Source organism: Tyto alba, unplaced genomic scaffold (assembly GCF_018691265.1).
Source record: "Tyto alba isolate M040663 unplaced genomic scaffold, T.alba_DEE_v4.0 Super-Scaffold_22, whole genome shotgun sequence".
Lineage (NCBI taxonomy): Eukaryota > Metazoa > Chordata > Aves > Strigiformes > Tytonidae > Tyto > Tyto alba.
In genome coordinates, this window is record NW_024881296.1 from 22,478,280 (window position 1) to 22,492,473 (window position 14,194).

The 14,194-nt window shown below is 37.7% G+C and overlaps 1 protein-coding gene across 3 annotated transcripts in view; it reads right to left on the reverse strand.

The window, feature by feature from the left end:
- Positions 1 to 268: 268 nt before the first annotated feature.
- RGS17 (regulator of G protein signaling 17) overlaps positions 269 to 14,194 on the reverse strand; it is a 75,238-nt gene continuing 61,312 nt past the window's right edge. For 2 of the 3 annotated variants that reach the window (XM_033011704.2, XM_033011703.2), the window contains exons 3-5: positions 8,379 to 8,468; positions 6,576 to 6,810; positions 269 to 3,071 (exon numbers count right to left, since the gene is read on the reverse strand). In XM_033011704.2, coding sequence (XP_032867595.1) covers positions 2,883 to 3,071; positions 6,576 to 6,810; positions 8,379 to 8,468 — 514 coding nt within the window. In that variant the 3' untranslated portion in view covers positions 269 to 2,882. The remainder of the gene's footprint in view (positions 3,072 to 6,575; positions 6,811 to 8,378; positions 8,469 to 14,194) is intronic. The other variant, XM_033011705.2, reaches the window with a different exon arrangement.

The following is a 14,194-nucleotide window of genomic DNA, read 5'->3' on the forward strand; positions in this document are numbered from 1 at the left end:
CTTTAAAACTGTCCTTGAAAGGATGACTTGTCTATGTTGACAAGAACTTCTACCTCTGTGAAATATCTTATAAAGATAGCTTATGACTAGCAGGTCACCATCAAATAGTAACATTAAGAATATTCAAGTCTACATTTGTAAAGACTTACGCATGCAGTTTTGTCTCTTACACATTGTTTCGATGTGTGGACTAAATGTATTGTGCCTCAAACACCAACAAACTTGAAATTACACTATATAAATATATACATATATGATGCTGTATATGTTTAGTATCACAGTAAATATAACTGTAATCAAATGATACTAGACATATGTAGGACCATAGTTAAATTCCAATTAAGAAAAAAAGCCAGAAAAAAATCATTTTTTCTAACAGTATTTCACAGTAGAAGGAGGCAGTCCTTTCTCACTGAATTCCTCCCCCTCAGGATTTGTAAACATCATAGCTATTATTCTATCAGTATAGTAATTGAATATTTTATTCATAATGGTAAGTAGCTAACCAACATGAATAAAGTTGTCATAACACAATAACACTTTCAGACAAAACAGGTATTTATTAAAAGAAACATTTATAAATATTTTGTCTTGCATTTTAAACTACATTTTCATAAATAACAATATTTAAAAGTGCTGAATATGGTAGGATAGTCAGCAACGCCACTGTAAACAGATTTGTTTTCCACTTTGCAGATTTTTTTTTTTAGATCCCATTTTGTCAAACACTACAACAGTTAAAATACTTGCATAGGGAATAGAGAATAGCCCTTTTAATCATCTCCTGAATTCTATATAAATTACAAAACCAAATGAGTTTAAGAAACAGTTTGTTAAATTGTTCACATATATATCCAAAAAAAGCACACAGGTTTCAAGTAAAAAGAATGATTAAAAAATTCCCCAGACTTGCTATTTGAAGCATGTTCAATAAATTAAAAAAATGAGAGGTAGTAAAACAAAGGAAAAAAATAAGCCCCAGAAGATAAACTAAGACCTGCGTCCCACCAGTTACTGCAGAGCAGCAGACCCGCCTTGGCAGCAGCGGCTCCAGCGGGGGCCGGCGCCGGAGGCTGCCTGCAAGCAGTAACTGGGTGGCTGGAGCCAAGTGTGTTGGGGCTGGATTCCACTCGAGGACACCACTGCCAGACCTTCCAGTCCCATCAAAAGCAACGGGCTTATGCCAGGTTTAGTCCTGTGTAAGTGAGAAGAACCTTGCCTCTTAAGTCTTAGTATAAGACCAGAGTTGTCAGTATTAAATATATATATATATATATACATACCCCCCCACACACACATATATATATATATTTAACAAGTATTGAAAGCCATTTCTTGGTATATCTTTAGCAGTTTGTGAGGGATGCTAACGCTCATTTTGCTTGTATATGGTAGGTATGAAGATGTGTTTTTTTAAGTTCCAAGTCACTGTCTCTTTAAACATCAAAATACATCCTAAAATTGGACATTTTTTGATAAAAAGGCCAAGCAAACACCTATTAAAAACACCATGGCAGCCAAGTGATGGGAGCACTATGCTGCCTTAGCTTTGATTACGGGCTCGGTACAGGATTCTTTACCCAGGAAAGACACCCGTTGTGTTTCCATAGGCATTTTGCTTGGGTAAGTACTGCAGGTTGAGGAGCCCTTGAAGTTTGGTTTAATATTACCCTTCAAACCCCTTGTTTTCAAGGGGTTACTCAAAATCAGTGAGGCTAGAAGTTAAGATAAGTCTTCTTTAATCCGTCACCTTGTAAAACATTACTTTGTTTAAAAACATTTTTTTACTGGATTTAGCTTTCAAAAAAAACCTTACAGGACAGATGCAATTCATCAAAATGTTCTAAAATGCTCTAAAATGCTACATGTAGGCAATCTTTTATTAAATTTCTTTATTCAAAAAACTAAATTATCAAGCTTTTTGTTGTGTTTTTTTTTTTGTTGTTGTTTTGTTTTTTTTTTTTTTTTGCTGAAGTACATAACATTATACAACAGTGTTAGAACTGGATAGCCAGTCTTTAATAAATCAATTACAGTATCTGACATCTGAAATGTACATTGAAAATCTTTGTTCTTTTAACAATTAAACAATATCAGCGCATAGATTGTGTCACCCAGATACAGATCCCTTTAAGTGGTTTGTGCTTTTTTTTTCTTTTTTTTTTTTTTTTTTTTTGACATTGCAAACTCTGTAATGAAAATGCCACAGTTTTGGCAGTGAACAACCAGAGGAATCCTCTGCTTGATTTATTTTAAATAAACAGTGATAAATAGCTCTTTTTTTCTGTACAGAAATATTGGCTTCAAAAAGTCAGTGTATTGTACTCAGTAGAGCATGTTGAGTAATGCTACACCTTAAAAATTGGCTTTTTTCAGTTAGTGATGTTAAAAAATGCAAGCCTCTTTCTGGTTTGCTGCGATTGTTTCTATGTACCATAAGACTGTATTGCACAAAAAAAAGTTCTTAAATACAGATATAATTTATGTTATTGGATTAAATATTGCAACAACTAAGTGGTAAGTGAAGCAGTTTTACCTTGCACATGCAGTGTGAGGATACACAAGGAGACTGTTCATAAAACTACAAATACATCATTGCAATCTTGACTGCAGTAGGGTGAAAGGAGTGTGAAACAAATGTATTTTGGCAAATCCATTGTTCCCCTCCCACGCCATCTTGAGCAAGGAGGACCTTGGTAAAAATGTAGACAGAGACCATAATATGTATTTGTTTTCTTCACAGTAGCCTGAGTAGTGCTAAACTGTAGTTCTCCAGGAACCCAGCTCCAGATGTTATTAAACTACTTTTCTTCCATCCCACCCATCCAAAAAAAATCAAGTTTGTTTTTTGTTTTGTTTTTTTTTTTTTTTTTAAATTAATACTAAGTTTCAGAAGTAGAGCCTGTAATACTTTCAACAAGTGACTTATAAATCTGAGAGTTCAAAAACCTTGGAAAAGAGTCTCTGTGCATTAGGGTGTATATCTGGAGTTGGGCATCTTCATACATGTGAGGGTTGGGATCCAACAAGTTTCTGTTGATCACTTCTCTCACCCGGGAATCAAGACTAACCTGAAGAAGATGAGAACAGACTAATATCAAACAGTAATATTGGAAAGGCTGTTACACGTTTCTTTATTTCCCAGGGCTCCATTGAACATGCCGAGTTTATCAGTTTATTCAAGTAATGCTGTGCTCCTTTCAGAGTCACCACACAATTACAGACTGAGACCATTGACTCTGCTTTATTCTTGACTTGGTGTTTGCATCCATCTTAAGATCTGTAAGATGAAATGCAACTGTGTAACAGAATAAATACAGTGCAACTAAATAAAGCTCTGCAGTAACCTGGGTTTCACAAAATATGTTATTTTACCTTAAAAAAAAAATTAAATTATTTCTGTGAAATGAATGTTAAATGACTCTTATTCAGAGAGCTGAAACATTCTTTTCCTGACAATGTGTGTTTAAATCTTTAGAAGCTTTCTATTCAGCATTCTCATCTAGCTGCCCTACAGATTTTTTTCCCATTTTTTTCAGGCACTACACTTGTTACTCAAAAATTATTCAGAGTTTTTTATCATTTTTATTGCGTTAATCTCCCCATTAATATTAACTATTTCATATTTGTTCTTATTTTCAAGACTCTAACATCTGGTAATTTATACTTTCAGAATATCATACGTCCATATTGAAGTTGCTAGCAAGTTTCAGTTTCAGCTTCTCATTTACTTTCCATTTGTAATGAACTCCTGTGCCTAGGCAGAAAAGGGCACATTATGCTTGGGATGAATGCACAGATGATTTTAGAATATCATTTAGAATTTTGAGTGAATGTACAGCTTATCCACAAAATGCTCTTAAACAGTAAAAATAATGCCTTCTGGATTAAATGAAATGGCAGTAGCAGAAAAGCCCACTGGGGCCAGCAAGGGCTTACTCAGCTAAGAAGAAAAAGGCTAAAACACTGAGTAGAGAAATATCACGCATAGATCAGTTAAGCTACTATGATTTACACCAGGTTGCAATATGACTCTACTACTCTGCAACCATATAGATATTCATGTTGTCTGAAGGACTGAGTTCAACCTTGGAAAGCTCCACGTACCAAGCTACCTTGATCTGTGAAGGATGCTAACTGAGATGAAAACTCAGAACGTGCAGATGTGTGAGCTTGTGTATTTTTATATGTGGTGAAGCAAAGTCTTTGAAATACAGCAGTATGGTATGGTACTGAGGAGTAGGTATACATTTTCATTATATCTTCAGTACCAGCTGTAGGAGCTGGCGTTGCTGGGTTTTTTGGTACGTTGGGCTATGTTACTGCCACAGCAGACATGCTCTTTCTCCTCCAATATTTGCTGTTACTTGGTTATCGGTCACAAGGCACAACTGTGATGCAGCCTAACTGCGACTAAGCTGTTGCCTATTCATGCTAGGAGACCGTACCTATTACTCAAGTACTCTATCTCTGCAGAACATCCCATGCGCTTGCTGAATGCACATTCTCCATCTCAGTGCTCATTGCTACGCCTGCACGCAGCACCCCGGGGCTCAACAGGCGTCTCTGCTGTACACCCCGCTTTCGGATGGGCAGCAGGGCTGCGCCACCTGCCTTGAGCAGCCTTCCCCTCTTCCCACCCTGGCGCTTCCCCTCCCTTGGGCTGGCATGGCTGTCTGGGTGGCCCACAGCTAGCTGAGTTAAGGAATCGATCCATCTGAAAGCGGCTTCTTTTCTGGAGTGTTTTTTTAACCCAGGCATTTTTCCGATTTAATTATTTGTCTGTGTAGCGTAGCCGTGCAAGCAGACCTGGCTGCACAGCAGGAATGAACAGACTGGTAGGGCTGCTTGACCAGTGATTACCTGCTTTTAGACACAACAGCGTGCAGGGGTGTAATGTTAGGGTAGTTTTGAGCATCAGTGTTGTAGCCATGCATCGCTGGAACTTATCTGAATAGATTTCAATCCTAGAACATTGCATTTCGGTAGCACGGAAATGACACACCAAGATTTAAGCAATTCTCCCAAACACATGCACATGTAAAACCAGTTTGTGCAGTTAGCTAGTTGGTTCTTCATTATCAAATATATTAGCTGGGATAAAAAGCTCAAATTTGGCAGGATGATGGGGTATTGTGCCATTGAATATAGTAAAAGTTAATTGCACTTACAGAATGGAAAAAAAAAAGTATAGAACTATTAATTTACACTGTAGTTTTTCAAGACTCACTAAACCCAGACGGCAAAACTAGTTGGAATTACTAAAGGTATTTTCTTGCTAAACAGATGAATACAAGGTATATGTTTAGAACGCTAAGACCTTCTGCCTCAATAACTTCATCACTGAACAGATGATGCTACATATTTCAGCAATTATGCCAAAAGATAACATCTGGAATGTGCTGCCTGGATGAATGAGAACCTTTCAGCTCCTGTGCTGATCTAAAACATTGCAAACAGTTCGTGTTTGACTCGTAAGATTTCCAGTAGGGGCAGGAGCAACTCAACTGATGACATCCGCGCATGTCGAGTGCATCAAGTTTGTGAGTAGTTTTGTTAAACCCTAAGTCAAACAACACTTAGTGTTTGAATTTTAACTGCTGGTTGATCTTAGCTTAAAAAGACAACTGAGCATTCAGCACATATATAAGTACTAGAGATATTATAAGAAAAACTCATTATTACTTTGCTGTACTGGCAGTTATCTCGATCCAGAGCAAAAGTACAAACTATGGCACAAGAGAAGATAATGGAGCTATAAATTGCTGTTGGCTTCATTCATATGAATGAAGTTGCAAATTACTACTGAATGCGGTGCAGAAGTAAAATGTAGGAAGCCAGGTCCACAGTGAGCATAAATTAGCATAATGCCATTGAGTAGAAAGTCTGATGCAATGCACAGAGACAAGGCAAAGGAGCTAAAGGCACATGACGTGGCCTAAGAAAGTCTGTTCTATACTGCTTATGTATTTATATATCTTTCTATTCCAAAACATGGTTTGATAGAGGATGCTTTTTCTTTACTCCAGGTGAGGATCATTTCAGAACTTGTCTATTTCAGTTTAAGGGCTGAAGAAAATCTTATATAATTTCCCAGATACTAATGTACCTTTAATTAGAGAAAATACATGGTCTCCCTTCCTGGACACTCACATAGGAATAACCAGTGCAAATTTGTATTTTCTCCCAGACAGCTCTTGTAGCAGCTAAATCTATAATGATTCTGCTTTAAATGCTTTAATTTTGGTGCCTTTTCTACAGAAATCCATTTGCATTACTTCCTCTCTGTCAGGCATGTAGCATTACTAAAGAAGCATACCTATTTCTCAGCCTTCTCTTACTGGAGTTTCTTGAGTCTTATAGAGAGCTTTGAGGTGGTGTGGCCAGTGATGCTAAAAGGCCCAGTGCCTGTGTTCTCTAGTTTTTCCCGTCCCTTCCTTTTCTGATTTAATGTCCATACTAAGACTTCCATCTGACAGATTGGGCAGACTTTCAGACCCTCACCTGTCAATCCAGAATATAACATTTCTGCTCTGGAATAACAGAAAATGCAGATGTAACATTTACAGCTTTACCTCTTTTGGTGATAGTATAGAAATATAATCTTCATATATAAGTCTCGCTTTTTCTTCAATAACTTTCTTGTTCTGTTCCTTCTTTAGATCTTCACATGCAAGCCAGAAGAGCAGGTTCTCCTCACTATACTCTGTTCGAAGAAACTCTCTGAAAAGGTTCCTCCCAGCTGGTGTTTTCATCATCTTGTCAAAATTCTGAGCCCAAGACAAAATTTCATCTGCAGTAGGGTTTTGGCTGCAAAAGGAAAGTATGATTACAAATATGCTTCTATTTTTGTAACAGTGTTTTCATACATTCGTCCAAAAATTCTCCTTTCAACTGCACTTTAGTCCAGAATGAAAACTGGAATCAACAAGGCTCCAGCAGTGACAGGGGAATTTTGTTCACTCTTCACTCGCGCATTCATTATCTCAGTAGCCCACTAAATGTGTTTAAAGTTACAAGACAATGCATTTGGCTTTCCACAAGTTTTCTACTAGTTTTCTTAGCCATCAGACTCAAAGAAAAAATCCCACAACAGCACTAAATTCCTGCCTCAGCAGTTAAGGGAGATGTGATTTCAGGGAGCTGGCAACAGACTCTTTTAGATGACACCTGATGTCCCTGCCTGCTTCTGATGTTGTTTGGCCAATCACTGGCTGCCGCATGATTTGGTTCAGGAAGGACAAGAAGAACAAAAGGGTCTTGGCAGCCAAGAGCATACTAATGAGGCCCAACAAAACAGTAATTCAGAGAGCTTTTAAATTAGCATATTTCTCTGTGCTTGTACCTAAGGGTTGCTAAGCTTCTCTCTGTTTGGTGCTATTGACCTGAATGATGATCTATTGGCATGATATGTGATGGATGTTGCTGGAAAAACTGGAAAGAGAAGAAATGGGAAAGAGTCTTTATTCCCATTTTCTGAAGGAAACTATTTGTGGCTTGTAACAGTGGATGCACTGGATAAGTGATCAGAAGACTAACTTGTGTCACTAAACCATTAATGTACCAATGAATAGCTTGGAAGGTAATACTCCAAGTTACTTAACAACAGTTAAATATGGTTTCAAACTTAAATCTGAGTGCTCATCCTCCCCTTCGTGATAGGATACAACACAAGAGCTTTACTAGCAGTATTTAATAGCTTCTGTGTAATCATGTTGCACAATAAATGACATCTGTCTATATGATTTCAAGTCCATTTATCAACTCCTACTCTGCATGCAAGGCAGACTGGATGATGGGAAGCTGTTTGTGATAGCTTTTTGGCAGTCCAAAAGATCTAATAAATGAGAAAGCAGTTAACATTTAAACTATGCATCAAAATAATTGTAATCTGGACAGAAATAGAAGCTCATACTCAGTGCATGTTAGCCTGTTCTTCAAGGTATGTGTTTCCTTGGTTAATTCCAGTAAAACTATAGTCCAAGCTGTTCTATAAAAGGTAGCCATATTAAAAATCTGACTGTGACGTACACTTGTGCCCCATTAATTTTTGTTCTTATCTGGATAAACAGAAGAAAATGATCCCACCGGTGGCAGAGGCTTCTTATAGAGACTCACAGGTCTATGGAACCATCCATGCACCTCCCATTCCTCCCCACAGTTCTTCTACACAAATAAGAAACTGTAAGTAAGCCTGACTTTTGAATGTGTCTGCTGGCATTTCCTTGTCAGGACAGATTTTGCTTCCTTCTGTATAGAACTTTTTGGAGGAAAAGTAATTAAAATGACATTTCTGAAGCATAAAAAACAAGGCAATTCTTGATATTAGTTATAGGCAAATTAAAAACATTTACTAGACAACAGTTTGACCAACTTACCATTCTTCTATGACTTGGATACTCTCCATTTTGGTCGTATGTGTTGGCCTTCCTGCATTGTCTCCTCTATCTTCATTCCTAACAGTGAGGCTGCAATGTAGTATAACACTTTATTTTGTCTAGAGAAAGTTAATTTAAAACAATGACTATAGTAATGCAAAGTTTTAAAAGGTATAACACTATGTAAAATGTAGTTTTTCACTCTTGCCCATAAAATTTTAAAGAGAAATTTTTGATAATGACTTTTCCCCTTAATTCTGATGAATGTTAATTAACAGTTGCTATTAGCATGTGTAATTTTTTACAAGGTCACAGTTTATCCACTGAAAGATGGACACAAATTTAGAGGTCACTTTTGGAGTGATTTCAATTAGTAAATTGGAAATATTAGTAACAATAAGGGTAAGGTGGATAGGAATATCTGAATTAGACATTGGTGAGGCTTTGGTGCCCCACCAGTTCTGGATGGTTGTTCATTCTTTATGAACATTCCCTTTTTTTCTCTCCAGGATACGGTGCCAGTAGATAGCTCAGATACAGAACTTAGCATGTGGCAGGTCTTTATGATTTCCTCCTCAGACTTAAATATGTTTTTCATTCCAAAATGTAAAACTTACTGGCCTCTCAACAGAAAGGCATCCATTACCCTCGTATTATCACAAGCAAGGAAAAGAAAGGCTTCCTTTTTGTAAGGCTGTTTTTAATTTTTTTTTTTTTTTTTTTTTAAGCTGGTAACTAGCATCAGTTATTTTTCTGTAAATATCTTTTTAATTGGTGGTAGCAAATTCCTCTGTGTGTGCTCTCTATGAATGTTCTGGTACATGGTATTGCCAGCAAAATCACAATTCCTGATAACTACTGAAATAAAACATATTTTGAATGTATTCATATATGAAACCTGATTCCAATAATTAAGAAGTGGAACGTAGTAAGGAGATGGAGATTGTGTTCCCTACATGTCCAGCTGAGAGAAAACAAGCAACCGAGCAAAAAATCCCCGCCTCCCAATCCCAAGAGAGCTCATATTTTGAATATTAAGTATTCACCATACAATGATGCTCTCAGTCATCCTAAGTGGTGATATATAAAAACATGTTGGTAGCATAAAGCTTTTTCTTCCCCCAGTAATCTGAATAACTTCTGCTCAGCTCTAAGAAGAAATCCCAGCTTTGAGACATTTGTAGCACAAATAACCTTTCTTTCTAGCCCCTCTGCATTTATGAGTTTCTTCAGCATTTTTTCAAACATTTGGCAGAGTTAATAGGTGATCTCAAATACTCTTCTGAAAACTGGAAGATGAAGCTCCCAGGTAAAGCAGAGCACATATTAAGACTTAAACATTACAAAGACGTACACTTTCAAATGAAGCTGTTTGATACTGGTTGCTGCTTGACTTACCTGCCAAGACCTTAGTTCAGGCCCTTGGTCCTGCTTCCCCTGTTACAGCGTGGGAATGCAGCTCCAGTGCTGCTAAGGTGTTAGGGTGTCATCAACTGCTGCAGGAGAAACAACATATCCTGAACTCTGGGGTTGGCAGGTAAAAAGCCTTTCTGTCTCCTCTGACCTGTTGCTCGTCAGTCTATAGAGGGAGCACCCAGGAAAGCCAATGGGAATTCCGTATACAGGAGGAGAAAAAAAAAGGGACCATCCACTTTCTGTCTTGTAATCTTTAAGTCCACACATGTAACTGCTTAGGGTCACCTTGCATCTGGCCAGGGCACAAAGTTGGGGAGAGGGAGAAGCAGGGAAGGCACAAAGCTGCTCTCTCTCTCCCTCCCTCCCTCCCTCCCTTCCTCCCTCCCTCCCTTCTTTGCAGTCGGTAGGTAGAGCAGCATTTCTCTTCTCTGCTGGGTGCAGAGAACTGAGTGTCCTTTGGTTCCATGGAAGAGCAGCACCACGGGAGGAAAGAGCTTATGCAAGTTGGTAATGTAACAGGGTATTCACACGAGTCCATCCGGAAGAGAATGAAGCTGCCCGTTTTCTTTCCTCCATCACAGGAGCAGCAGCTAAGCTGTACTGAGATAATTTACTTGTCCAGCAGTAGACATCCAAGGTTTGGATGTAGAGTCTCACTGGAAGTAGAAGGTGACTCATCTGAGAGCAGTTAATCTACACTGCTAATTTAATTTGATGTCTGTGATCAAATACTGTTTGTTTTGCTCGTGCAAAATCTCTGCTAATCATAGGAAAACCAAAATGGGCTGATGAAGGTGGAATACAAGTAGTGAGTGGTGAGCAAGAAAGAGAAATAGGAAAATGGACAAGAAAGCCATGTTGACTTCATTGCACATTTTTATCTGAGTAATGGATAGGCCCCATGCATTTTGATTTTCTACAAGACTACATCTCAGTAAAAAGTTCAGATGGTGGGCCCAGAATGTAGTGTGCAGTTTTCTGGTAACTATACCAGAGTGACAATGCGAGGTACACACTTGGCCCTAATTCCTTCCTCTCACCATTCATAGCTTGAGTTCAATGACTGAAGTTAGTCAGAGTTGCACAACAGGGAAGACTAAAGAAATAAGTGTTATATTTGGTTGGAACTGTTTCTGAAGTTTGGGTATTGTATTTAAAACTGTGCTAAAGTTATAATACATCTTGGTCTAAATTGTGCATTATGTTTCCAGTGACAAACACAAGCACTACATTTCAGCTTTTATTTATCTACATCTGTCAAGGCTGGAGTTCCACTGGATACATTACTTTTGATATGTTTTTCCTGTGAAAGAAACCATCATTTTTATACAGAAGTACATTCAATTCACATGTTCTGTTTTCACTCAAGGAACCAGTTCATGTTTGCTTAAAAAAAAAAAAAAATGTTTACATACTTGTGACTGCAAAGCTAATTTGAAAGCAACCTTTAAACAACTCTGATCATAGTAACAGATTGCTACCTTTTACCTCAACATGACAACACTGCATTGCTGTTTGCTATGTTGCTATCTTCAGCTGAAAATACTCTATCTGTTCACATTTCTCTGTGGAATTCAAGCAGTCCTCAGCAGCAAAGGCACCCTGCATACCTGGAGTTTGTGTTTTTGATACATTATTCCATCATGGAAGCTAGCTGATTAGGTAAAGAAGAATTATGTTGTATAGTGTAAAACTAAACAGAGTAAAAGTAACAGGATAAAGACTAACCAAATGATCTTAGTTAAGGCTTTAAATTGAGGAAATTGCTGATATGCCTTATCAAAAAGAAGTTAAATTAAAGGGAGGTGTTCTAGAGAGCCACCTGATCTGAATTAATATATATGGTGCCATTATTATTTATTAGTTGGAGTACATCCAGCAGATACCTTTAAAATTTAGAGACGTAAATTACTCATGATAAAAGCACAACAAAACTATTAATGCCCTAGAAAGAGTTTGGGGTGTCTAAAAGCAGAGTTTAAGTGGAAAGAACAAGCACTGGTTTGTTTTCTGTTCCTATGGAAGGTTTGTTCTGCCCATTTTTATGCTGATTTTATTGCTTTGGAGATCATGGTAAAAAGTACTCCAGTAAACCCAAGTGGCCTGAGCTTGATGTACCTTTCAAATATACCTTGGGTTCCCGACTTCTACAAAAATGAGTTTCTTTAACTACTGCAACAGTTTTATTTTGAGTAATTTCTGTTTGGAGTGAGTGCATTTCTATTTTGCAACTTCACAGATTTTATAAGTAAAAATGTTAATGACCAGAGATTACTTGAAGAAGTATACAAATGGCACAAACTACCAATAAATGGTTAAACTGGTCCAAGATCCTAGCGGATGTGTTTTGGCAGGAACTACTAGGATTCAGAAAACTAATCTTTATTTATTTAGCTAGTCTTACTCGGCTGCTAATATTCACATTCAGCAATTAAGTAATTGTTCTGTTGAGTAATTACTTAGCTAAATAGTTTTGCACAACATTGGTGCATGGTTAGGTAAAAAAGCCAACCTAGTTGGATAAAATCAAGAGAGTTGGACTAAATTAAGAGCAGAAGTCTCATTGACTCTTCCTCCAGGTGTTTCCAGCCAGTGGTTTTAGCCTTTTTTTAAAGTTGCTTAGCATCCCTACTGCTGTACTTACCTTCTACTGCCATTAAGAAACTGAAAATTATTTAGAGCTTGGAACTTATCTTTCATTCTTTGATATCCAGTAAACAAATAGCCTTTAATTGCCTGCCAAGGGTCAGATTCTTATGTACCAGTAGCCTAAATCTGAAATTACTGTTATCACTATGGCAAAAAAACTATGCCGTTGTGACAGGTGCTATGATTAATATTCTGCCCATGCATGGCTAACACCAGTTTCTATTCAGTCAGCTATCTTTTCAGTTATGTGCATCATATGCAGTATATCATCACAGTATTTTGCAATGTGATGATTAAAGCCTCGTGCCTCAGTGGTGGTTTTATGCTGCGATGAAGGTAAGGAGTGAAAATCAGACTGGGACAGTTTGAACTAGTTGGTAGGCTATTGGGTTGCCATTCAGGAGATCTGTGCTCAATTCCTACTTCTTGGCTGACGTTTGTAGATGCTAGGCCCTGCAGGGCAACGATTATATTTTAGGCTGTACCTGTATATGTCACACAGCAGGGCCATGAGCCATTTAGCCACCACTGTAACACAAAAACTTTCCTTGTTCCACCCCAAAGGCCACATGAAATCAGCTGCACATACATAATCTAAAGGCTGAATTTGGTTTTCAGATTAAAATAAATATTCAGTTAAGATCCTCTGGATAACAGATGTTCTGACACATTTCTTTCACTGACCTACTCTTTGAAAGAGTATATCTCACTGGCACCACACTTCACTCTATCCTACTCCTAGGAATTTTTATTATCATCAGATCAAGAGACAAAATACTTCTAGGTCATAGGTCCATAAAACCAAGAAGGATTTTTTTGATGCCTGAGTCCAGTGCAAACAAGCTACTGGCAGGACTGCCATAACTTTAACAGTGGTGATTTAGTAGATGTAGATTAAGTAGAAGCTTTCTTAAAAAAACACAACTCCCCCCAAAAAAACACAAGAGATCAAGATTTAACTGTGATTTTAAAATCCCACTGGTAGGCGATGTAAAATGGCCATTAGCCTAAAATATTGACAAACATAGGTTGAATTTACCAAATACATTCAGATAGGAAGTATTTTTCAGGGTTGTTTAGAGGAGGAAAAGCCCTCCTTTAAACAAGCAGGTTTGTGCACTCATTCAGGATTTGAAACACCCTTCCTGTGGGACTGCGGTAGGGTACACGTCTTTCAAGCTATTCTGCTGAAACTATTCCACTTTGGTGAAAATAATAGAATACTCATTACACAAGACAGAAACAGGAGACTCTTAGTGGCAAATCACTGTGTAATTAATACTTTTAAGCATCTTACATACAATACAGTATTTTATACATCATTGAGGGAAGAGCCTGAAAACAGGAGCATATGATTAGTGCATTTTCCTGAAGTGAGGGGAAAGTGGTTTTGAAAACTCTGAGACAAAGATGGGCATCGACCCTAGATCTTTTACCAGCTAGGTAAATGCTTTCACTCTTCAATACAGAGTGGTTGTGCCCTGCCTGTCTCCAAGCTCTTTGATTCCTTTGCTTTTATTGTAAGTATCTATCTGGCTTAAAACATGCTATATCAACAGAAACATATTTTTCCTAGTTTTAATTTGGATGCAGAAAAAGTGCATGCCAGTATCTTTTTCATTTTTGATTGTGGTTCAATCTGACCAGACTGTCTTCAATACTGTGGTTCAACAGTCAGTCATCGAAAAATCAATTGTTTGCACAGCTCTGTTCACAAGTTCACTCCTACATGCTGACTCCTACATCTCTGG